General features: G+C 43.5%; 1 protein-coding gene across 2 annotated transcripts in view; it reads right to left on the bottom strand.

Annotated features, from left to right (window-relative positions):
• Window positions 1-5,517: 5,517 nt before the first annotated feature.
• The window catches only part of mpped1 (metallophosphoesterase domain containing 1), a 46,208-nt gene continuing 25,003 nt past the window's right edge, over window positions 5,518-26,722 (bottom strand). Inside the window, exons 4-6 of one of the 2 annotated variants that reach the window (XM_026363559.1) lie at window positions 11,924-12,039; window positions 8,489-8,602; window positions 5,518-6,080 (exon numbers count right to left, since the gene is read on the bottom strand). In XM_026363559.1, the coding sequence (XP_026219344.1) occupies window positions 5,962-6,080; window positions 8,489-8,602; window positions 11,924-12,039 (349 nt within the window). In that variant the 3' untranslated portion in view covers window positions 5,518-5,961. The remainder of the gene's footprint in view (window positions 6,081-8,488; window positions 8,603-11,923; window positions 12,040-26,722) is intronic. The other variant, XM_026363557.1, reaches the window with a different exon arrangement.

Below are 26,722 nucleotides of genomic sequence, written 5' to 3' on the forward strand. Positions count from 1 at the left end.
TGATTTTAATACATTTAGTAATAATAATATTGGGACTACTCGCCCTAGTAGGTTGATACAGCTGTCTCAGACTTTCAGACTTTATCTGCACTGATAGGACAAATTGTTACATCAAGGAAATTGCACTGAAAACATGGAAAATAAAGATGAAGAGGGGTGAACTGATTAATGATTTGAGAGTTTTGTCACTGCAGTCTCCTCCTTCTGTCTGCTTCCTCACTGTTTGACACTGATTTGTGTTCCAAAGCCAATCACGTAAAGTGCCTTTTTAATGACGCTGACGGGGAGAAGCACTGGGCAACGTCTTTTGTTCCGATGGGAAGTGTGAAGTGAGACGGATGACAAAGAGATAGAGGGGACGTCTGTCATTCATTCAAAGGAAGCACTACTGTAGCGAGATGTATACTGCATGGCACTCAGAGAGGAGCGAGAAATGTAGAGAGCCGGGAATCATTATCTGAGGGGAGTGAAGAGAAGGACGAGCAGATGGAAATGGAAAAGGGATGAGGAGAGCTGAGAAAAAGGAGCTCAGCATTGTCGTTGGAGAGGCAGAGTGAGAAAAAACATAGAGGGAGGGAGCTGGAGGAAGACAAGAGTATATGAAAGCTAGTTGTATTAATGGCAAAGTAAAAAGCCGTCCGCGAATAAATTACCCAGTCTCCCCCAGGATTACTAATGTAATTATTTGAATGAGGGTTCTCATTAGATTGTGCAGAGGTGTGGAAGACCTGCGGAACAAAATGAGAGACAGAGACGGAGCGGGAGAGGGTTTAGCTACTGGAAATTAACTCGCTGCTCTGGGCTCTATAATTGATACGAGACACAGTTACCTTTGATTGGAACAAAAGGCAAAGAACAAGGATGAGAAAAGTTTCCTCACCGCCTCTAGTTTTTTTTTCCCCCGTAGAACAAAAAAGAATGAGAGACAAAAGAGTAGTGAGGGCGGAAATAAGGAAACATGATCTACTGGCCACAGATAAGGTTTTATTCAATCATGAATAATTTCTCAGAACCAGCAGTTTTAAGAAAAGAAGGTACTTTTACATTTTTAGCGTTGTCCCCCGGGAGCAACACATTTTTGCAGCAGCTGAATGTTCATTCACTTATTTTACTTAATTTTTTTTTTAAAAATGCATTAGTCCCCCAACAATGATGGCAAAAATACAACACCATACGAAATCTTTCATTCCAAAATGCTATAATCTGTTAAAAAAATAAAAGACCCGAAGTTCATACCCATCAATTATTGTTGAAGTGTAGAACAACCAATGAGTAAAAAATGTCACAAGGACACAAGTTACTTCCAGTTCTTTGAAACGTGCCATCGCAATCTGCTTTCAGGTTCTAGCTGCCAATCATTCGGCCCACGTAGGCGTCCCCTTTTTTCCTTTCATTTTTTATTTTTTTAAACAGCGGATATCTCATTTTGGAACAAAACTCTTCATATGCAGATTGTCTGAGTAGCAGAAGTCATTAACTCCTTTTAAGCATGCCTCACAAAATAAATCAAGAAATAGTACAGCACTTTTTTCTTCTTCTTGGAAATAAAAAAAATAATAAACAAAAAAAAAAAACAGAAAACACATAACACAGCTATTGAAGCAGGGGAGCATCAAAGTGAGAGACATCTAAATGAGGACTGGAACTGGAGAGTCAGACCAAACGGAGCTTTTCAAGAAACTTAGAGATGAAAGTTCCTCCCAGCTTTTGGTTTTTAATAGTTCCCTTTCTTCCTTTCTTGAACGCTTTTCTTTATGGATGCTAATTAATTTTGTGTTTTAAATGATGAGCCTGAGCTTTGCTTGTCTCGGTACACTCTTTTTGTAAATGTGTACAAGAAAAAATATGTGACGCTTTCAATGTTATTTACATCAGTTTCTCATGAAACGTGATCTGATCTTCATCTAAGTCAAGAGTACTTTATGTCGTTCCATAGCATCTCCATTGGGTTGAGGTCTGGATTCTGACTTGGCCACTCCAAAAGGTGCATTTTGTTTTTCTGAAGGTTTTCTGTTGTGGACTTCCTTTGGTTTTTTCACCCAACATCTACAGAGTTTCAGCTGTTGTACAGACATTCTCACAATATTCTGAAGAATTACACTTGGGAACTCATCTTCCCCTCCATCACTGCAAGCTGACCAGGCCTTGATGCAGCAAAGCAGGCCCAAACCATGATGTTTCCTCCACCATACTTTATGATTGGGATGATGTTTTCATGACATGATATGCTGTGCACTCTTTACGCCAAATGTAGTGCTGTGTGTTCTTTCCAAATAGTTAAATCTTAGTTTCATCAGTCCACAAAACATTTTACCAACACTGCTGTGCAGTGTCATGGTGCTCTTTGGTAAACTTCAGGCTTGCAGCAATGCTTTTTTTATTCAAAGGGGTTACATCCTTTTTCCACCCACACTGTGAGGTTTTTATGATTGTTCTCAATTAAGAGATGAAAGATCTGAAGTTTTTTTGTGTTATTACTTTAGGCACAATATATTTGGTAATACTCTTGATTTAGATGAAAATCAGATGAGGTTTTTTGACTAATTAATACAGAAAGCCAAAAGGTTCACATACAATTTCTTGCCACTGTATACTCACACACACACACAGCCTAACCCTGATGTAAACTCTTCTGACTTTATGTCTAGAATTTTGATTCCTTGAAGAGGACCAGGATGACATACCGCAACAAGATCCAATAAAGAATTATTATTGGGCCCATTACTATTGTTGTTTGTTTGACTTGCTACCTTTTAAATGGTGCAAAGGTTTTGGGTGGACCTACCTATAAATTTGAGGGTGATATTTTACTATAGGTAAGGCAAAAAGAGGATTAAAAACATTCATTATCATGTAGTTCCCAAACTAAAACTAGAAGGAGGCAAGTTGAAAATCAGTGAAAACAGAAGGTTCACAAATGCAAAAGGTACTACACAGTAGCATCTGGAGTTGCTTGAGGTTCTTAAAGACACTTCACCTCTCATTTGAATGTCTTCTTCAGTCCTGCCTTATGGGAGTGTCAGCTCTGAATGCCACCGCAGGCCTATGGGATACTGATCAGATACATACTTGTTTGTCAAAATGAAACACCTAGAAGAACTTTGCTAGTTCAGGGGTAGGCAACCCTGGAGGCTCCTAGAGAGCCAAAGACCTGCTTGTTTTCCAACCAGCCCTGCACTTACAGGTTCTGATTAGCTGAGCACACATGATCCAGGTAATTAACAGTGGGAAGGTTATGTGTAAGGGCACTACTGTGAAGCCAAGGCAATGCACAGTGTACACATTTTATCTGGGGAAGACAGATGGTTTGAAAGAGAAGTAAAATAGGCTTTCTACATCAAACTGGAATAACCATCACGCACCACAGCAGTGGGGGTATCCTATAACACCACCTACAAAGGCCTACCTCAAGAAAGTCCACTTGGTACAGTGTAGCACCTTAGGGATTTCTGATCGTTCACAATATACTGATTTGTGAATCAGCTCACCTCATGTAGTTCTCTTTGTTTTTCTGAAATCCCAAAATACAAAGATGAAGAAAACTTCCAAACTTTGAAAAGCAAAGTCAAGCATTTCATTATCAACATAGTTGCTGAATCATTATCTTTAATGGTTGTAATTCAAGTCATTGATAAACTTCAATAGGAGTCTATGAATAGTATCAGTTGATGAATTGAATTGATGGAGTGTTGATTTATCATGATTAGGGATGTAATTATTCACCAAATCCACTGTTTGGTTAATGCCTCAAGTTTTGAGGCATGGTTGGTTCAGCTTTTGTTTTGTTTTCTTTTTTCTTTGCAAGGTTGTTGTTTTTTAAATCACCACAGATTTGGAACACTGAATACAATTGGGAAACCCAGGTAACCTACACTCTGTATTGTCTCTGAACACCTCATACAATGGATGACCTAAACTGTGAACTGTCCCTGAATGCCTCACCAATGTCTCGAATTAAAGCCACAGTGTTACTTTTTTTAATGTAAAGCGGCTGACAAAGCAAGTTGCCTTTTAGGACAAGAAAAAATGCTACTGCACTGAATATGTGTGCTTCAGGAAGCAGCTACTAAAAAGAAGGAGGTGGGATGCCAGTGGCAGTGGGTTGTTGTTGTTGGTTGTTGTGTTGCCTAACATCGCTCCAGACAGTGCAGTTTTTCAGTAATGTGTTCCAGGACCTGCTGACCTACAAATTAAGTACCATGTGTTTGGTTGGTGGTTTGCTGATTTTCGTATAACATACCCTACATTAATGCTAGTCTTATATGTGCCCCTTAAAATGCAGATTAGTAGCAGTAACACGTCCTCTATTTTTGAAGACCTCAAATTTGGACAGTTGCTGATGAGAGTAGTGTAACACGTACGGACACTCATGCATCAATGTGCTTGCTCCAACAAGTGCTCACACCACCCACCACTATCCACAGGCACGGATTTCTTGTACGCGAGAAAGCCGTGTCCTCTTTTGCCCATTTGGAAACATTAAGACATCAGCTGGCACAATGAATGCCGATGTGCTGAAGAAGCCAGAGCGAAGCGAAGTAAACTGCAGCTCCGGGGGAACATTCATACATAATGTGCAGAGCAGGGAGATCAAAGTGTGACGTGGTCTTGTTATGCTAAGCACATTCAGAGTCTCACTGGAAATGGCCTTATTCAGAAAATAGAGCAAGGGAGAAAAGAAAAAGAAACACAATTTCTTTTTTAAAACAGACAAACAGCTCAGGGACATGAAAGAGTTAATAATCACCAAATGGGGCTGAGAAAAGAGCGTAATAAGCATTTACATTACCAAGAAATAGAGCAAATAAAATGTAACAACCACAAATTTTCTCGACACAAATATTTAACAAGTTTTTTTTGAAAAGCATAGCAATGACTTCAAATCTTTTTTTTTTTCTTTACACTGACAGAACTTTTACATAGACCAGTTACAGTACATTTAGTTACAGCTTTGCTCCTCTTGAAAAAGGATAAAAAGTTTAATCTCTCCCATAAATGAAGGGAGGAAGTCTCCATCAAACAACTCCCACTGTTGTTTGAATGTAGTGTTGGCATGTAGCAGCTTTTAGTTGCCCTGGTCCTGCTGTCCCATCAACGCCCAAAATGCCACAAGCTCCCAGTCGTAAGTTGAAAAGCTGAGCTAGTAAGTGCCAGCTTGAAGGATGAGGTCGAAGGAAGAAAAGAGAAAGAGAGAGAGCGAGGAAAGGAGGAGTAAAAATACGCTGCAAGTGGTTTCCTCTGCACCCTCTCCTCGGCCGGTTAAGAGGCATACTGAGGTCTGTAATGAGGCCCAGGGGAGCAGTGTCAACATGTCTGACACCCCGACTGTCAGGCAGTCCGCGGCAGAGACCTCTCACTGCCCTCACACTCTGGCTTTGATCTCGCTCGCATGCACTCGCGTTGGCAAAAAAGCCACATAAAAAAAAAAAACACACACTTCAGCATACTGCCGGCCGGAGGAGGCGGGGTGGGACGGGGTGGGGGGGGGGGGCAACACGAGGAAGATAAGGAGGGAATTAGAAAGGCGGAAGAAGAAATGAGGTGAAAATCCCACTGAATGTGAGTCCGTGCCAGAGTGTCCTGCAGACAAGATGCTGGGTTGTTCCACTGCTATGGATCCAGTTCAATTCCAGTGAAAAAAGTCCAGCAGGGCAGATTGTCACACACAGGAATGTCCATTTGTCCACATGTAGAAGCGTCTCTTCGCTCGTCCATTTGTCTGCTGCTTGGCAGTTATTTGATAAAGAAATGACAGCACATAAACTAACATTAAGAGTGCGAGGGAGCGTCCAGTCATCGCTCAGTCCTCCACTTCAGGTGGATTCTCCAGGTGTGCACCGCAGACACCCGCCCACAGGAATATTTACAGAATTCGATCCGCTGTGCCCGCTGACCTCACCTACCTCTTCTGGCTCCTTTCTCCTGATTGGCAGAAGGGGTTTGGGGGCCAGCCTCCTCTAGTCATGTGGTCCTGGGGTTGGGAAGATCAAAGACGATGGGTGGGTTCATGGGCAGGAAGTTGACGGTACAGGCGGAGGCGTTGATGAACGTTGTGGTACCGTCTGTCATCATGCCGTAACCTGGGGAGTAGTGATAGAAGTAACGGTTACCAAGGAACTAGCGTTTTATCACATAAACCATACAATATGCATATGTCACAATTTTTTATTTGAGATGAGCTCCTTTTTATTTTGAAATTTTATATGCGCTCTTTAAATATTTTGGTCTGTAGTACAAATCCATTTCTAAAGAATCAGAATTCAAACAGAATTCAGTCATTATAAATCATTTAAAACCTGTATTTGATTGGTAACAGCACAAAGACAACATATGAGATGTTGAAACTAGCTAATGTTTCATTTAATGCCAGAAACACATTTCAGGGACACGGACATGTTTACTACCGTGCTGCATCACGCCTTTCTTTTTTTTTTTTTTTTTTTAAACAACACTTTGAAAGCGTCGCTTTAGTTTATAAAAGTGAACATTTTCTCCATTCTTGCTGATTTCTCGCTTTTCATAATGTGTCACATATTTTCGGTGGGTGAAAGGTGTGGACTGCACCTTAGCACCTGGACTCTTTTAACACTGAGCCATGCTGTTGTCATACATTCACAATGTGGTTTGGCTGAAATGGTGTTGGAAAATGTATGCTCCAAAACCTGTTTACTGAATATTGTTGAGCAGTAATGATGCCTTCAATGACCTGACCTGACCTTATTAATTGTAACATTGCACAACTTTTCCAGTCCCTTGTTGGCTGTGTCCCAACCTCATCAAATACAACATGATGCTTATTCTATTAAAGAGACTAATGTGCTGGCAACGTGACTACACCAGGGCCTTCGTTCCCTCAGTGCTGGAGAATCATCGTTATTAAAATGTGTGAGCAGTTTGAGCAAATGTATGTGTGCACGAGAGTGTGACACTAACACCACTACAGTTTAAACAAATCTCCGCTTCAAAAGCACTTTGGATCAATGTGTCGTCCAAATGGCAGATGTAAAAGTGCTACCATTTTGTCAAGCAGAAGTTAGCTACCATCTGTCACAAAGTACTACAGTTTAACTATCAGGGAGTTTTAAGTGTAGGTGTCACTTTTGCTGTCTCTTGGAACAGAGCTGTGCTTGTCTGTGTCGGCCCTTTCAAATGTGGAATACATGAATACAAAACACTCTGATGATCATTTGCCTGTTTGAAAAGAGCAGCTTTCAGCCTATTTCTCATCTTATAAAATCTGATCTAGTTTTTAATCTGGTTCTCTCTGATGGGGGACCGCTGCACCAGGGGCTCAGCACTGACCTGATAACCCCGAAAAAAGCAATCCTCAGTCCGGGGAGACGGGATCTCTGCCCTGGTTGGCCTGGATGAAATACTGATAGGGATGTAGCTGCTCAGCTATTCTCTAATATGCTCTTTATTCATTTTCTTTAAAAATATATTGAACTGTATCTCCATATTCTCTAAGATTAGACAACCAGATTTGAATTTTAATTGGTCTAATCAAAGATTTAGCTAATGGTAAACCTAAAATAAGAAATTAATACGGTGCCTGTTCAAAAGAAAACAAACAACAACAAACAACAACAAAAATAAAAACACCTAGAGTCAGTTCTCTTTTCTCAAACTATTGTCTATGGACACATCCTGTTGTCGTGGAAAAGTGCATCTGTTTCAGAAGAGTCAAAATATTGGCACAAATCAAGCAAAGAAAACATCTAGGGAGATGAAAGTACTAAAACAGGGTCAATAACTGTCAGGTGGTCTGATGAGTCCAGATTTACTCTGTTGCAGAGTGATGGGAGCATCATGTTAAGAAGAGAGGCGGGTGCAGTGAAGCAACTATCCTGCCTAGTGCCTACAGTACAAGCCTGTGGGGGCAGTGCTATGATCTGGGGTTGCTGCGGTTGGTCAGGTCCAGGTTCAGCAACGTTATGTGTCCAAAGAATGAGGTCAGCTGGCTACCTGAATATACTGAATGACCAGGTTATTCTATCAACAGATTCTTTCTTCCCTTATGACACAGACATATTCGAAGATAACTGTCAGGATTCATGGAACTTGGTTCAGGGAGCATGACACATCATTTTCACACATGGATTGTCCACCACAGAGTCCAGACCTTAACCCCACTGAGAATGTTTGGGATGTGCTGTGCTGAATTTGACTCTCCCATCATCAATACAAGATCTTGTTGAAAAGATAAATGCAACTCGACGAGAATAAATGTTGTGAAGTTACAGAAGCTTAACGAAATGATGCCACGGTGAATGCACGCTGTAGTCAAAGATAAAGATTAGATAATAACAGATATAAGAACACAATGTTTAAGGTGAAGAGTGAAGAATGTGTAACTTTTTACCTTCCGTATAAGTAATGCTACATTTTAAAAGTGGATCTACGCCCAGAACAAGTTTACATACTAAATATAGTATGTAAAGTATTATAGTATAGTAATCTTAGAAAGCACAGTGTTGTGTGCAGGTACCTTCATGAATATGTCCAAACACGTGCAGTTTTGGCTGAACTCTCCTCTGGACCGTGTTGAGGAGCTCCATGCACCCAACACGCTGCATTTTCTTCGGTACCCAGTCCAGGAAACCTGGGGACACATGCCACGCAAATCAAACACACCTCTCTTGCAGGGCCTGTAGTTCTTATCCCACAATAAGAAAACAAAATGGGCGGTAAGGAAATATCAGCCAGTTTGATATTTCCTTACTGCTGATAGTCTGATAGTGAGAGAAATCTGTAGAGGACAGGCCCGATTCATTCAGAATTGATACCACCAGCTGAAAGCCAACTGACTGGCAGCCAGTTCCCAGTCAGCTTCCAGCCACCTCCTTCTACTATTGCCTGATAAGGCATGACAGAAAGATAACTGGGAATACAGTACATGCAACTAGGACAGTGATTTTCTGTTTTTCATAGTGTTCACGAATGTTACACGTTTGTTCACAGTTCAAAAAGCAATACATCACATTTTACATCCCCCCGGCTCTTTATTTCAGACTCCTCACCTAATTGCAATCTGCACATCACAGCACACACACACAAAAAAAAGCACTCTTAGAAAGCAGCCATAGAAAGTAAAGATCAATCACAGGCGCACAGTGTGCGACAAGGATGAAGCGTGGCGCGTACATGATTTAGTGGCTGCTGCGCGAGGACGGATGCAGCTGATGCGGAGTCAATAAAAGCATCAAGTCTGAGAAACAAGCAGCTCGTGCCACCGCTTTCCCTCCCTTCTGTCGCTCAGCTCAGACAGGAAGCGGAAAGTAAACACAAAAGGAACTGAAAGTGAACAAATGGACAAATTCAAGAAGGCAAAGAAAGTGTCCTAATGGCTGCCAAATCCCAAATATAAGAAAAGCTCATTCAGTTTTGGCTGAAATAAATGATTAGTTTTGATCAGTTTTGTCTATAAAACACCAGAAATCAGCATTTTAACAAAAGTGACGGTTCCTTAACCTAACCATAAAGTTATACTTTGTAGTTTTGAACTGTAAAAATAGATTTTTTAGGCAGAAATTAAAAGTGGACGTCAGATATTTGAGTGAAATTGCCGTTGGACAGCTTCACTTCAAAAATCCCAGCAACAAGAAAAAAATAAATTCAGTTATAAAGCTCTTTTACTCATACACACTAAAAAACAAGCTGTCATTTTCAGATTTACACACTCAGACACAAAGTCCATTTTGGAAAAAGCTCAATTTCAGAAACAAAAGAACAAACAACACAGCCCAAGTGCAGTCAGAGCCTCGGGTCTTGAACGCACCACTCCAAATCCTTACACTTTTTCCCACGTTTGAAGCGCCGCATAATTGCTTGTGAGTGCTCGCACGAGCCCCTTTCTTTGTGCATGTTCACTTTCATATTAAGCTTTAAAATAAAAACCTCACAGAGGAAGAGTTAATGGACTGCGCTCATCTCCTCCACACGCACATAATAATAAAATAAAAGCGGCGCTGTCTGCTGGCAGTGAATCAGCCTCACGTCTTTGTCCTCTGAGTATATGAACCTGTAAAAACACACTTTTTTAGCATCAGTTTTAGGTGTAAAATGCCTTCAAACGTTAAGTGTATGCTTTACAAGCCTGGGAAGCAAAGTGAGAAGTTACGAGGATGATTTTTTTTTTTTTTTGGTGCGTGCGTCTCCGGGTATTTTGCTCTTAATGTGCCACTTGTTTCACAGCAGCTGCTGCTTCGGGCACCGAGCCTGTTTTCCTCTTTCTTTTTTGTCTCTTTCTCTCTCCTTCTCTGGTTCCTTGCAGCCAGATGAAGAGGCCATATTCTCCCTCTCTAGCTGCCCGATCTGCCGCTTTATCACGCCTCATAAAAGACAGGCGCTTTTGCCGCAGTGCGAAACTGCGGCGCGCTGCTTGTTCCCTTCACCTTGTGCTCCACTCTTCATGTTTCCCTTCTTTTATTAAAAGAACACATTGGATGGGTGTCTGATCCTTTGCTTCTGGCATTTTACAGCTCCCACTTTTTTCTCTCTCTCATGGCACAGCCTCCAGTCTTGCTATGTGTATGTGTGTGTGTGTGTGTGTGTGTGTGTCCCATGCATTAGTAGCCTGCTGTAGCCGCTCCATATGCCGGCGGCTTGGAGACACTCGGCTGAGCTGAATGGAAAATAAACGTTCTGCGTATGCAGACGCAGAAGCAGAAGAATCAATCAGACGCAGTCGCCCTGAACGCCGCAGCTGCAGCGGGAGATGAGGTGTGAACATGTGTGTGCGGGTGCGGGTGCGTGATGGAAACTTGCGGGGCGATCAGCGAGAAGCCCAATAATCTCCTCTAAAGCTAAAGTGTGTTGGGAGGCAGAGCGGGACTTGTCTGTGTGAGTCATCGCTTTCATTAGCGTCACTTTTTATTCATGCACCCGATATGACTTTTCATTTGGGAAGACATAAATCCGTCGCAGGGCTAGCGTGCTGCTGCTGTTCATATGTGATGACCTGAATTAAATCATACAGGGGGGCAAAATGTCCACAATCTGATCAAACAAGGCCTGCAGGTGTTCAGGTGTGGGTGCTTATAGGTGTAAACTCACCAATCAGGTGTAATCACAGGAAATAGGCAGAATAATAATAAGCTTTTATTGGTCCCCATGGGGAAATTGTTGTATAGCTGCACTGAGGTTTCATAGTCTTATCCGAGAGGACGGCTCAACATGTAGCAGGAGTGGAGGTTCTTGGACAACAGCTCTGCCAACAACCGCATCCCAACTTAGGTTGGGTCACATCATATGGCAGGCCACATGGATCCAAAGACGATGAGCTGAATCGTCATCTGTGAAGAAGAGTCCGGCTTTGGGCCCCCGATGAGTCTCGATGTCCTCACCAAAGCCCACAAACCAAACCATGTTGTTGTAAACTTGGTTATTATGAACTCATCCTATTTTTGATGTATTTTTCAATCAGCGTGACAGCAGCTGCTGAGCTGGCAGGTGGGGAATCAGCGCTTGGCAGTGCACACCAGCACATTATCACTATGGATAGGGTTTGACAGCATATTATTGAATCTGAAACCCATATCAGGTTTGTAAAATATAGTTAGTTTGGTGGTGGTGGTGGTGGGGGTGTCTGTTTATGATGTGCACCAAAAAGAAACTATCAGTAAAAAAACAGTTAGGAGCCTTTATTAATTCCAGAGAGAAGTGATTGGGACTCCTGGTGGTGTGGAGAGGCTCTGGAACACCATGAATCATTATAAACTTAAATAAATAAATGGAATACTTATAAAACATATAATAAAATGAAAGAATAAATAACAAATCCCTTAATATCAGTTCTCGTCTAGATGCTATCTTTAAAGCGATCGGCTATTTGGCTTAGGTTAGGTTAAGGTAAAGGGCTGCGAGGATGCACCGTGTCACAGAGTGTGTGTGTGTTAAATGTGTGCTGTAATGTGTTTCTCACCCAGTGGGGGGCAGTGTGTGACCAGGATGTCTGTGTTGTCTGGGATCTGGTTCCACTTGTCCAGCAGAGCCTGGCCCCGCGGCAGGTTGAAGCCCCAACCGTAGTACCACGGCTGCCTACACACACAAAGCACATACAAACAGACACACAAAGGAAGACAGATACGTTGGTTAATACAACGAACGGCGTGACTCCTGTATTGAGACACTTCTAGCTGGCTACAGTGAGATGGGATGGGATCCTGTGGGTCAGAAGCTACACGGGGTACATATGAAAAACATCCAGTGGAGGATGAGGGCGGGAATCAAACAGATCTCATGAACAAGGGGTTTGGGGTTAGCAGGAAGATACATGATCACAGTCAGCCCTGGAACACTGTGCGACTGGAAAAGACAGAGGAGCAATGAGAAAAGAAGTGCAGAGCCTTGATGGCTGGGGCCCGTGTCCCTTTACTTTGATAGCAGACGCCTCAGCCGCGAGTTGAGTGACGGAGAAGAAATTAACATGTCACTTACAATCTGTACTCCGATCCATCTTCCTCTCCAACACACCACACACACACACACTCAAATGGGTGTATGTGTGTAAATGTGTGTGCAACCACATCCGCCGCTACTCAGCCCATCTTTTTTTTTTTTTCTTTTTTTTTTATAAATTGCTGAGTGCAGTCACTTGAAACACCAACTTTATCGCCATGGCCGCTGCCCGACGTGTCTGTGCTCAGTGAAACATCAGATGAGGAATTTTTAGAATCATTTCTGGTGTGTATGTGTGTGTGTGTGTTTGTTTGTGTCACACGTTTGGAGACAGAAAAGGAGGGGAGCGTCACTAAAGGCCTGACGTTGTAGGAAGAACCACTTGTCACACACACATTCTCTCCCACTCCTTGCTCTTTAGGTAATAAAGCTAAAAACACTGACCGTGAGGTCAAGTGCATGTAAGCAGTGCATCATGGGAAACCCCGCTCTATTTCAACTGCGACGCGCCATTAAAATTCCTTCCCATCCTGAACTTCAGACACTAAGCATTTCTGACGAATGATCTGAAGCTGCTCATGAACACAATTTCAATAATTTACACAGTGAATATTAAAACATTTAGAATGGCCTCAGCTTATTAATGGGGTCTGTGGGATGTAATATTCATGTCCATCTTAACGTGGACATCTCAATTAAAATGCAATGAGCTCGGCAGCGCGATTGATGCTCCCGGTTCGCTGAGTGTGAACGGAGGGATGAAGAGAGAGCAAAGGACAGATGGTGAGGAGCTTCCCCCCTCAACCGGTGGTTTATCCTAACAGAAGGGTGGATAAGCAAACAGAAAGATTTATGAGGATGGAGAGCAGTGAGATACAATTCGGTTTTATTTATATAGCGCCGAATCACAAGAGAAGGCACTTTACAGTGTTTACGGTTTAAGACCTTACAAAACATAGCTGTGTACAGAATTATGTAGAAAATCCGAAAACCCCAATTGAGCAGCACTAGGACACAGTGGAGAATAAAAAACTCCCTTTAACAGCAGAACCAGGCTCAGAGTGGGCGGTCAACTGCCTCAGCTGGTTTGGGTGAGTGGAGATTAGCTTTTTTTTAAAATGTTATGGTGGACTGGTGGGATCATCATGGAATGTGTGTTCAGATACTGAATATTCAAAGCACTCACCACATCAACGTGCTTTTGAGTTGCTGTCAGAGCTTAAGAAAACATACTTCCTTAAATTAAAAAGTTTAAAACAGATTTTAAGTGACGCGGGAGAAAAAGAAAAGAACATCATTACGTCGAGTTTGTCATCCAGTATCCCTAAAACACTGATGATCCAGTCTATCATTTTGTCAACCGAGGATTACAGTGCGTTCTATAAAGCGTCCCGGCTTGTTTTAATTTGGCGCTATCAATCATTCTGTAAGAGCGAGCGTCACTCTCTTTTCAAACGGTTTATATCTCATTTTGCAGCGAGGCCCTCTTCACGGTGTCCACCATGCCAAGAAATCCGACTGTAGGCGTCTCCATCACAGTTACTAAAAAGAGATTATCTCTCACGAGGGATTGACCATAGTGAGAGAAGCACTCTTGTGTTTGCTGAGCAAACCTGGGACTAACTGGATGTAATTCAACGGATAATATCCCTGCTCCGACATGCTAATGTTTTTATCAGGTAAGGGATTACAATGGTACAAGTGATTTGTGTTAAGGAGGAGACTCGGGCGAAGCGTGGAGCATATTAAAGATTGTGTTAATGTGCTGGGATGGCATTTGTTCCGGATTTAAATAAAAACAAAAAACAACAACAAAAAAACAGATGTTTGTGTTTGAGCGCTCAGTCCCCACAGGCAACATCTTCGGGCTGCACACAGGGAAAAACTGACACACACACACATTCATTCTAACAAGAAAAGTCCAACTTAACACTTAATCTAAAAGGTTTTAACACAAACAGGTCAACAGACTATTTCTCAGTCCTGACTGTGCATGTATTTATGTGTGTTGTATGTGTGTGAGTGTGTGTATGTGTAGCTAACAGAGGCCCACTGATATCACTGGATTAAGTCCATGAATCATTGAACGCCTCTGCCGGGGGCTCCAAGCGTCCGTGCCTCTCTCCCCTGCCGCAATTCTCTCTCTCTCGTCTTCGTTTCTCCCCCTCATCGCATCCCTCTGTCCGTTTCCCCTCTCCTCCTCCACTCTCCATCTCTTTTTGACACATTACTCTATCCCTCCTTAGTGGGGGGTACGACCTGCTGCCAGGAGAGCAGGCTGCCTTCTGCGGTGAGAGGGAGTTTGATGTGATGTTTAAAAAACTACATCAACAGCAAAGGTCTTTTTAGGTCCAGCAGGGTAGAGATAGTGTAGAGAGATTGGTGCCCTTCATGTGGGAGACTAGGGTTTGAATCCCATCTGTGGCCTCCTCAGGCAAGACCTCCTTACACGTACTGCGCCTTGTACCTGGTAAGTTGCTTTGGATAAAAGCGCAAAATGTCTACATGTGGAGTCAGATCCACAGGAAGTGATGCTTCATATCAAACTTTAGGATGTACCGACAGCACAGCTGATGTTGATAGTATACATATCACTGGACTTTATTGTCCTTAGTTCTACATTCACCATCCTGTGGATACTCACCAGAGAACAAATGCAAAGATGGATTCTCTCTCATTTTGTAAGCATATATATTTATATATAAATAGCGAGGTGGGTTTGAAGGTTTAAGAAGATGTTATTTTTGATGATTTCATGGGATTTATTCCCAATAAAAAGCATTTGCTTTGTGGAAAAACCTATTTTCACTGCTCAGTTAAAGACAAAATAATGTTTTTTATCAGTCCTGAAACTCCAGGATGCACACATACAATAGACAGAACGTAGCAAATGCTTTCATGCACCCAATAAAAAGAGATCATAAATTCACATGTTAAAAAGAGAGGATAAAAAAAAAAGAGGAGGTGAGAAAATGAGAACTAAAGAGGATTACTGTAACAAGGCCCGTCTTAATGTGTAACACAGGCCTGGTGCTAATCACTACACGCTCCGACACAGTGAAAACACCCAGCCATGATCACCTCTGCTAGATTTAATTAACTACTCATGACTTAACAACCCTAATAACAGCCAGGGAGGCTGGTTGGGGGGAGTGGAGCACGGTGGGATGCTCACACACACACAAACACACACACACACACACACACACACACACACACACACACACACACACACATTTGCGGCTGCCATGCAGCATGATTTAATGTACCTATTTGCAAATGAATTTTCATTTGCATTATTTTTCCTCCTCCTTTTTTTCATATGCAAACTTCTGCGTACTGTTGATCTAGATCTCTGGTATAACTTTAACACACTCGAAACACACTGTTTTCTGTAGCAGCTTCCTTCACAACCACAACCTTCCCATAAGTGCGATAACATATTGTGTATTGTTCATGTATTGTTTATCCAGGGGCAATGCTACAAGGGTGGCTATGGGGGGCACAAGCCCATTGCCTGTGAATGGAAAACATTCAGCACAAATAGAGGCTGAGGCTGAAATAAATATATATAAATAACAAGTCATGATGATTATGATGATTTCTTATGTAATTTTAAGTTTTATTTGCACAGTAGCACTATGATGTTTTTTGTGTTATTATTTTAGGCACATTACCTTTGTTAATACTCTTGACTTAGATGAAGATCAGATCAGATTTTATGACAAATGAATGCAGAAAACCATGAAAGTCCACATTTTACATACTTTAGCCCCAGTATATTGTCAAAAAAAAAATTTGTATCAGTTCCTATTGGGATGAGAATGAATGAAAGCCGTCCCAATTGCGCTGTTTTTAAAGCTCATGCACATGCCAGATAACTTCAACATCAACATCCCCTGCTGGACTCTAGCCACGGACCTTTTTTGCTTCTAAAATTCTGGTTTATATTTAGCAAAAGTCTATCAATGAGAAAGAAGATGTGTATTAATATACTGCATACTGTCAAACCATATAAATAAAGGATATGAAGGTGGGCCGTGAATTCATTCTTAGAGACTTGAGTGTGCTGATTTGCTTTAACAACTCTCTTCTTGAACCTTGGCACAAAATTGAAGCCTATAAAAGATCAGAATGTCTAGACCAGCAGCAGCACTGAAGAGACTCTCTGCTCTGACCTGATGGTGACAGAAGACACAAAACAAAAATAACAAATTAATAGGAGATTCAATTTAAAATGTTCCTCTCTTCGGCTGGAGGTTTAGTAGCGGTTTTCATAGAAATAAAGCAGAGGAGAAAAAGCAGCGGCTCCCACGGCCCTGCTTCATTTCCCGCCACCGCCTCGTCACTCCCACACAACGGGATTAGCAGAGTTTATTTCTGCAAATTTGACACTCAGAACTCAATGGACAGCGGTGCACGTGGGCGCGGGCAGGGGTGCGCGCGCAAATCCTGCATGTGCACGTGCGCTCCGCCTGGTCGCACAGCCCGTGGTGTTACACGGCGAGCATGTGAGAGTTTGACTGGGTCAGCCCACTCAGCACAGCGGGGCGCCAACTTAGAGAGACACAGACAGAGAACAAGTTGTTTCAGATGTTGCAAAGAGACAGTTCTTCAATTGAATTATTTATTGTGACTCAAAACCACTGCAGACACACACTATTCAGCTCCCTATTCGCACACAGACTTTGATGTTTAATTGTGGGCTAGCGCACATGTGAGTCGGCACCGCCATTGTGGGCTCCTGCTCACAGCAGGAGTACAGAGACACGATGGAGAGTGGAGCATAGGAGCGGGGAAAAAGAGAGAATAAACAATGCAGAAAACAGACTTTAAATTTCAGCAAATAATTGAGAGAATAAGTGGAACATACTGTAGATAACGATGTGGAGAGAAGAGGAATGGGAGTAAAGGCAGCAGGAAGAGATGCTGTAAAAGAGGGACGGATGGAGTGAGGACGGAGAGAAGAAGCCAGCACCGGGAGATAGAGTATATCTGACACTTACAATAAGGAGGATTGTAAACATGGCTGCACGGGAGGGACCGTGTTACCAGGTGGAAAAGGTGTAAAGTGAAAGTAAAGGTAAACAGCAGTTATTTAGAGCTGTCGAACAAAGGTGTAAGGCACCATTATAAATTGCTGCAGTGCACTGCACTAATTGCTGTGACTGAGCCTTTGCTAATGTTGTTAGTTCCTGCTTCTGTATCACAGTTTAAAAAGTTTTGTTGCAGTGAACAAGGTGGAGAGTTCTACCATAAAGAAACAAGTGTTAACGGAAGAAACCTGCAGTAGAATGAGGCTCAGGGTGGGCGGCCATCTGCTTCGACCGGTTTGGATGAATAGAGAAAATGTTGATGCTGTAACTTTTTAAAGTTTTATTCAAGTCCAATATCCCATTGTTTGTCAAATGCACCTAGATGCACCAATAAAGTAGCTTCAAAAACAGTTGCTGCTCATGGTACATTGCAACTCTAAAAAGAAATAAGGACTTGAACACATCAGGGGGCTGATGAGGTGCAAAAGGAGCAGAGGGGATAAAAAGGGCATCTGGTGGGTTGGATTTGAGGTGCACTGCTCCTTTAATCTGCCCTTCCTGTGGCCTTCCTTCTACCTGTGTGGCGGTGATTGTGTCTTAACCCCCCCCATGCACCTCTCTGCAGAGAGGCAGATTGGAGACATGTTTGCCCTCAGCGTGACTTATGTAAGTCATAGCAGGTCCCTGGACACACACACACACACACGTTGGCTTTTCTGTAGTTGTGAGGACACTTATTGACATATTGCATCGCCTAACCCCTTACCCTAATTCTAACCTAACCTTAATCCTAACCCTTCAACAAAGTATTAACCCTCCGTCAGTCCTTTGAAGGCATGAGAAATAAATGGACACACAAACATGCACACATGTTCAGAGGTAGTGGGAATACCCGGCTTATCTCACCTTATATACCTCTTTTGTGCGTCCGTCTGTGTGTACATGCTTATCTATGCTTGTGCGGGCAAATTCCAGCTTGCTGTGAGGACATTTCCGACATTTGGAGATCTGTGTGATGGTGTAATTGCAGGTGAGTGACAAGTGCAGTCGGGGTCTCAGCCGCTTGTGGCAGAAGGATTAGAAGATTGCCAGCGCTCTGATCTACACACAGTGTTGTACTAGACACAGTCTTCCCTCCACTGCTACACTAGCAACACACACACACACACACACACATGCACGCACGAGCACACACAGCAGTGGGCCCAGTTGGGTTTAGTTTGCTTGTGTGTGTCCAAGCATCCTGTGAATCCTGGACAAGGACTCTGTGGCATCACAGAGCCCATCTGTGGGACAGAGAGTGGGGACATCTGTCCATTTCACACACACAGACACAGACAAACACAGACACACACACATTTTTTGTATGGCAGTCAGTGTGAGGACACTCTTTGACATAATTCATTCCCTAGCCACCTACTGTTGCATAGGCCATGTTGATCTAGTCTATTTAAATCTTTCATTTATCACGTGTACTGCCTCACCCTAACCCCAACAATTACAACTAACTGCCTCACCCTAAACTTCACCCGAACCCAAAACCTAATTCTAACCCAAAAATCCAGTCTTAACCCCTAAATTGCTCTTTAAACAGCCTTCTCATTATGAGGACCTGCTAAAATGTTCTCACTTTGTAAAAGTGTCAATGTGGTCCTTACAATGATAGCCAAACACACACACACACACACATACACTCACACACACACACACACACACACACACACACAAACACACACTCCGAACAATCAAGCTTCATCAAAGAAACAGTGAGAAGACACAGAGAAACGCTACACAGGAGTGGTTCCCTCCACTGTGAGTGTGGGTTTGTGTGTATGTGTGTTTGTGCTGCTTACTACACCGTCGGCACACAGCTGTCCTCATTCACAGCTTTCACACTTGTCAGCACCGTTACACACACACACACACACACACATTGCACATGTATGTGTTGTAGTACAGCAGTCATTTATCAGACAGGCAGACACTATGTTGTATCTCTGCCAAACACACACACACACACACACACACAACAGCACCTCTAAAGACCTTCAGTTTCTATAACAAAAGGTTTTCCAGCTGCAGGAGGTAAAGACGTGTGGCAAAGTAAAAGGGACAGGTGCACGCAGGTGTTCTACAAACAACAGGAGGTTGGTTATGGCAGTTTGGCTGCTCATTTGGCCTCCTCACTCAAGGCTGTTAGGGTACTTTCACACTCTCCACGCCCGATTGATCAAATTTGCATCAAAAGTCATTTAGTCAAATGGGAACGCAAACACGACACGCACAGGACATTTCCTTTTATTTTTCCTTAATATTGGAGTAATAACAAATGTATCTAACCACATGCCATAGTTTCTATCCCTTTACGTCAGCATGTTTATGTGGTTTGAACAAAGGCAGCCCGACCTTATCCCAGATAGAGTTGAGGTGAGGTCAGGATAAGACTTTGTTTAGTGTAAATAGACAGAAGGGTCACTTTATATCAATATGCTCATTACACACACACATACACACTTTACACCGATGACCTTCACTCTCCAAATGCTCCTCAAACTCCTCAAACCAGACTGTTGATGCTTGTGTCGTGGTCACTGTGACCAGCAGGTTTAATAAAAATAAGACTTGCGCTGTGTAAATGCACAAACCTGTGAACGCTATCTACCTTCCTCGTCTCAAACAGCACAGACTCCATTCCCAAGTTTCCATTTCCATTTCCTGAGCGCTGTCACCGGCAGCTGCCTCCCTCCGAAAACTGCGTTTCCATCACGCCGCTCCCTCACCACATCTGTCCATCCATCTATACTGCGAATCTATCCATCCACCCTTCCCCAAGGCTGTAAAATCTGCTTGTTTGCTGAAATGCTGAAACATCACATCTGCGTGTGTGTCAATTGCACACACTGGCGTGCATGCGCACATACACACACACACACACACACAAACGAGGCAGGTCTCAGTCTCCCTGATGTTTCCCATTTTTAATAAAAGACAGTCTGCTGTTGGTGTGTGTGAAGGGGTGCAGGGTGGGAGGTGTTTGATGAAGAAAAAGGAGAAGAGGGAGAGTTTTGGGATGAGGAACGATGGGTTGGCAGACAAAGAGGAAGACGCAGAGGAGGAAGAGAACGACGGAGAAATGAAAGGAGAGACAAAAACACGGGGAATGAAAGCGAAACAGGCCCAGAGAGCGGAAAGTGGGATATCACCGGACAAGCAGAGGGAAGGAATCATACACAGGATTAGTGACAGATGAATAGATGAGTCCCCTGTTCCTGTTCTCCGGTGCTTTCCTGACACTCGCTCACTCCTTCTCTCCGTCTTCTCCCGTCACCCACCCGCTTTTTGCTGTCTCGACAAGTTTCGCGTCAAGAGAGCCAAAAGTGTGTTTCCAGGCCTCCAAAGAAAGAGTTTCACATCCCGCAATCTCAGTTCAGCACATTTGCTCCGGCGGGGGCTGTGATCCAGCTCTTTGTTGATTCACCACTGAACTGCAAACAATGACGCAGTCGAGGCTAAAACCCTACTTATTACTGCAGCGACACATCAAACAGAACATTTGCCTCCTTGTAAACACACTCCTTCAGGTGATGCATTTCTTTGTATTACCTTTAGAATTCTGCAGGATCTAGCTAAACTCTGCTGCACCAATTCGCAGGGGCTGGATTTGTCAAAAGCTCTATCGGGATTAAAGGAATTGCTGACTTTAGTTCATACACACTGCTCAAAACAAGAGTTCATTCAGTAGCGTGATAAGAGATGAAAGTTTAGCCGGCTCTAAATGACTACTTCTTGAAAACTGCATGGTTGTTGTTCAAAAGGATAAATGAATGAAAACCTATGGGAGAAAAGCAAGCCAGTGTGAATCTAAGAAAAGAGGGGGAAACAGCCAGAGGCACTGCACGAGTATTAGATACAGCTAATAGAGCAATTTGGGATATATCGTGCAAAAGAAAGATACCACTGGTGCACTAGGCAACATACAGCGAAACGGTCGGCCGAAGAAAACAACAGTGATAACGCAGAAATACAAGATACGCTGACATGGCTATACTCATTTGGCTGATCCCACGTGCTGTTCTTGATCCACCATGGTCACGGTTCGAAGGAAACTGTTGATGATGAACAGCACCTTATCTTACCTTACTTCCTACCACTTAGTTTTCAGTATTCGGCAAAATAGAAGCACCTGAATTGACCCGTTATGGCGTCAATAACATAGTCAGTCAAGCAAGGCTCCTCCGATGTTGCCCATGATCTTGTCACTTAAAGAGTTCTTCATTTAAAAAGCTTAAAGCAATGTCCACCTGAGGATGTGGAAGACGTGAAGCCTTGATGTTTGGAGTCAAAGAGGTGACGCTGAATGATGATTATGAATAATTATCCATTCGTTTATTTTATGGCTTCATTCCATTTGTCAAATCCAGCAACTTTCAAGGACTATGACTCTGCACCTCAGTACAAAACTGAGAGCCCTGATGTGTGGCCACAGTCAATGCAATCCTGCACTTTTTCATCCTCATTTCAATGCAAAGAAAGCAGGAATTCTAGTAACGCTCACAATGCTGACACAGAATACTTTAGTCAAAGTGTTGTCAGCCATCTAGATGAATTGATCTACACAGTGATGAAGCCAACATGCTGAAAAATGTCTGTTTGACTCATAAATCTTTGCCTCTTTGATGATTTCCTCCTTCCAGCCCATCTCACGCGCCTAGTAAGTGGATGAGAGCCATTTCCATTTCACAGTGCGATACAAAGCCATAAATAAAACGGGGCGAATCACTGTAAACAATACCAGTGACATGACAAATGCCACATGGAAACACTCTCAACATGTGACTCCCCGCCGTCCCTCGCCGCCGACAAGACTTACTGTCAGGAAACAAGACAGTAATAAACAAGGGCCGAAGAAAAATGCTCTGTGATGCTCCCCTGAGCGAGCAGTTCTAGACAATCCCCACCAACCCCCTACGCCAACTCCCCCCACACTGCTAGCACAAAACTTGACAACACCCCCGGTCTGCTGGGCTCGGCAGCGGGAGGGGAACTGGGATGTGACAAATCAGTCGGGACCCTGGCAGTCAACTTCATGCCCGGCGATAATGAGCTCCCGTCGGAGACGACTCTCGCAGGGACGGAACGGCAATGTGGTAAAACGTTAACGACGAGCTAATCGGCCAAAGTGGAATGTGTAGACATTTGAAAAGAACAAAAAAAAAAATATAGATATATTCTTGGGGAGGAGTGGGTGAAAACATGAGGAGGGGAAGGTAGATGGAGGAGGAAGTGATCTGAAGACAGGCAGATGGGCGGACAAACACAACCAGGAAGAGAGGATGAGCACAAGAGTCTCCGAGGAGGCTTGGAGCGAGTGCTGTATGTGCAGCGGATGAGGACGGGCTGGATCAGAGCACATGGTTTCAGCACCGTGTAAGCCTCCCTCGGTATGGCGGGCGGCATGTGTGGATGTGCGTTTACAGGGCAGGTGGGTGACTTGTTGCCTGGAGATGTAAAAGCGACAAAAGGACGCCTGAGTCAAGCCTGTGAGTAGAGGCTGAGGGTGGTAAAGTGAAGTACAGTATGTGTGGGGGGCACTGCTTGAAAGGAGCTTGTACTAATTACTAAATACTGCCCCTGCATACTTACTACATGTACTGCTTAGTGGCAAGCGTAAGCACACATGACAGGGTTCATTCAGCTCACTGGAGACCCTATTGAGTGTGACGTGTGCTGTGTAAATGGTAATGATCACCTCGACCTTTACAGCAGACATTTTTTCTTCTCGGTCCCTACCTCCTTGTGAAAGACATGTCTACAGTATGTTCAAGTGAGAAAGCTCTCTGGGGCTGTAGTAATAATGGCTACAGATTCGGGTGAATGGAAGGATGCACCGAACTGGACTTTAACACAATAGATCACCAACCTCAGAAAACATTTAAATTGTATTATTACTGCTTGTGCATGACTTCAACTGCAGGTGCTGCTACGCAGGGCCCTAGTTTCAAACAGTGACACCGTTTTTACTCCAATCAAGCAGTGGTTGGAGGTTTGTGTGCGAGCGGGGAGAGGAGCTCAATTTCCCTGCAAAAACCTGTCAGAGAGTATTTCGTGTGATGCATTACTGCAGCCGCCGATCGATTTTTTTAAACAATCTCGACAGTGGTACAGACAATTTGTGCTCCGCTGCTGTTGACGGAAAACAACCTTTTCTTATTTTCTCACTTTTTTTTTCTCCTTCCCCCCCTTCCCCTCAGCTGGTCCTTTAGGTTGAGGCACGCGGCGGCGGATTTTGATGTAGTACAAACAGACCGAGTGCCTCGGTTTTCCAAGCAGCACAAACCTCTACAAAATGCCACATGGAGGAAGGGGAAGAAATCCCTTTCCATATTGTCTCATCATGTCTGGACTGCTGCATGTGACATTTTACACAACTGCCAGGACCCCCCCCAACACACACATCCCTCCACCACCATTCCTTACTGTTAGCTCAAGGATAATGAAGGGCCGTTTAGCTTGCATTTAGAAGCGCTGGGGGAAGCATATTTGTCCCTTCCTGTTCTAAATAATGACCAATTACCAGGGAGTGCGAGGTGGGCTTCACCACAGTGGATGAGACGTCTCAGACAGTGGAAAAGCTGTCACGGGTGGGTGGCTGAGGGTTGTACAGGGGGGTTTAGGCCTCTAATTGGAGGCAGATTTCACACTGATTTTTCTGATGATGCTGCAGCATGAGGGGTTAGAGGAGGAGAGAGGAAAAGAGGGGGACGGAAGGGGAACAGGGAAAAGGGAGGGGAACACGAGGGTGTGAGCAAGAAAAGAGCCGATAAAGACAAACAGATAGACAGCAGGAGACGGTTGAAAATGGAATGAGACATGGTAAAGTGAGTGGGAGAGGGGTGGATGATGTGAGGAAGGACGAGAAGAGAGACGGAGAGAGAAGGAAAAGAGAACAGGTCCCGCTGCTGTTTGTCTTGCAGGGATAATATTCCACCAAAGTCTAATTCTGTCCATAAAAGCTGTTGGACTTCTTTTTTTTTCTTTCCTCCCGCAACGTGCACCCCCCCCCCCCCCCCCTTCCTTTCAGAGTGATAGTTGCCTTGGCAACCGTGGCAAATCTTCCTTTTCTCAAACAGATGTCCCATTTAGTTGGAAATTAGAATGTGTAAAAAACCCACGAGACGCAAATTATTTCAAAGTTCTCCGGTGGAGAGAAGGAAACGAGGGGTGGAGGGGGGGTGGAAGAGAAGAAAGGAACAGAAAGAAAAATGAAAAAAAAAAGGGAGGGAGCACCCCCTCCCATCCTCTCACCACTTACACGCACACACACACAGACATACACGTGTCCCCCCCCGCCCCTCTTTTTCCACTTGTCTCCTCCGGTCCCTGTGCTTCAGTGTGTGAATCGCAAAGATTATCCAGATCATCTAGAGCTGTTGGCCTCTTCCCCGGGATGTGGAGGTGCTGTTTGTGGGTGGTTTGGTGGGCAGCGGGGCGGAAGGAGTGGTGGCCGGGTGGCTCCCTCTCTTGAATCAAGCAGGGGCTTATGATTGGGGGGGGGGTTAAGTGGCAGGAACTGTAAGCCTGGTGCCAGTGTAGCAGAAGGGACACACTGCGGTGAGAAGCACCGTGTTGCCCTCGAGGGAAGGACACCGCCTGTCCCGCATTCGAGACGGGCAGGTTGGACCTTGAAATATGAACTCGCGTTTCTTGTTTTGCAAATGATCTCCTTCAGCAAAACATATTGAAAGTCTAACAAGTTATTTAATGTCGTGCTAAGTCACAATTAAAGTATGAATAATGATTTGTGAACAACAACAACAACTCAAATTCACTCATTTAGTTGAGTTAATTGTTCTTGTTTAAAATGCAAATCAGTTCTTGGAAAAACACAAGTTTTTAACAGATCATTTGAACAGATTTAAAGACGTAATCCACCCAAAACCCTGCAAGTACTTTAAGTGAAGAAAAAAAAAAAGCAGTGGCTGGGACGAGCAAAATGCGAATGAGACCTTCTACTGACATATTTGCAGTCATCTTGATGTAATCCACAAAACAAGACCCACCCCAAGTACCTCAGACAGTGGTCTCAATAGACCAGAATTTTGTCAGCTGCTTCAACACATTTAAACTCTTCCAGTTTAGGTAAAACGTATAGGTAGTATTTTTTTAGAGCAACACATTCTATGACGAGCTTTGTTTAATGGTGATTTTGAAATAAATGTCCCAAGAGGCAGGTAAGAGGAGACCACGGACTTCTGCACTGTCAGCACAGAATAAGAAAAAGTACTGGCAAGCAAAAGTCCCAATCCAACAAAAACAATCCTCACGTCTGATTATAGTGATTTGTTTGTGTGGCCCCCCCGCTCTTGTTTGTGTTTGTTGCTCCCTGACACTGGAACAGATGCTGTGGACCAGCAGTGCGCAATTTGGTTTGTTACAGGAGAAGAAAGCAGGCGAAGCTAAATGTTTGTACGGGGTTTGTACGGGGTTCCGACCAATGAGGAGCGACGTGGGGCCCTCGCGCTGGTCATGATGATGTAATTGGGACATTTACTGGGTATTTCGCCACCCTCTGCTCTAAGCATGTATTGGCCCTAAGTAAATTGATAGAACACCAAAGCTAAAGTCGCCATTAACCTCTTTAGCCATAAGAATATAGAGACATACCAGCTAGAGCATACCAACCTCCTTTACCAGTGGATGCTGTCTCACATTTAATCCTTTAAGGAACATCCATGCACCCTTGGTTGTACAACTTCTTTCCTTCCAAAGCAAACTTAGCTGACACTGGCTGCAAAGAGCACTTTAACCAACACACTACTCACAGAATTAACCACATTGTCATCTACACACTGTAGAAAACCAACAGCTCTATGCGATGTGTTAAGGCCGGTAGACATCGTGGTAAAATAACATTGTTTAAAATAAATTACAACACTTCCTAACACAATAATGCCTGGAATTATGAGTGCAAGTGTATGCAAATGTGTGTTTTTAAGCATTTCTTTTAAGACACAAGTGAGGAAATGTCCCTTAATTTCAGCGCATCAACGCGTTTATCTTGCTTGAAAGGCTCATTGTGATGCAAGTGGATCAATCTGAGCTAATCTGCCTTGTTTCGCAGCGAACGCATTTGTTTGTGCACAAAATCGCGGCGATAAACGAGGCTGGAGAGACGGAATCGTCTCATTTGCCCGGTTTTAAAAGAGGAAAAGAGGCGATGAGACAAAATCGCTTTCACGTTCTGACTCCCCTGACTCTTGGTGGTCAAACATGATGAACAGGGTGAG

This window comes from Anabas testudineus, chromosome 23 (assembly GCF_900324465.2).
Source record: "Anabas testudineus chromosome 23, fAnaTes1.2, whole genome shotgun sequence".
Lineage (NCBI taxonomy): Eukaryota > Metazoa > Chordata > Actinopteri > Anabantiformes > Anabantidae > Anabas > Anabas testudineus.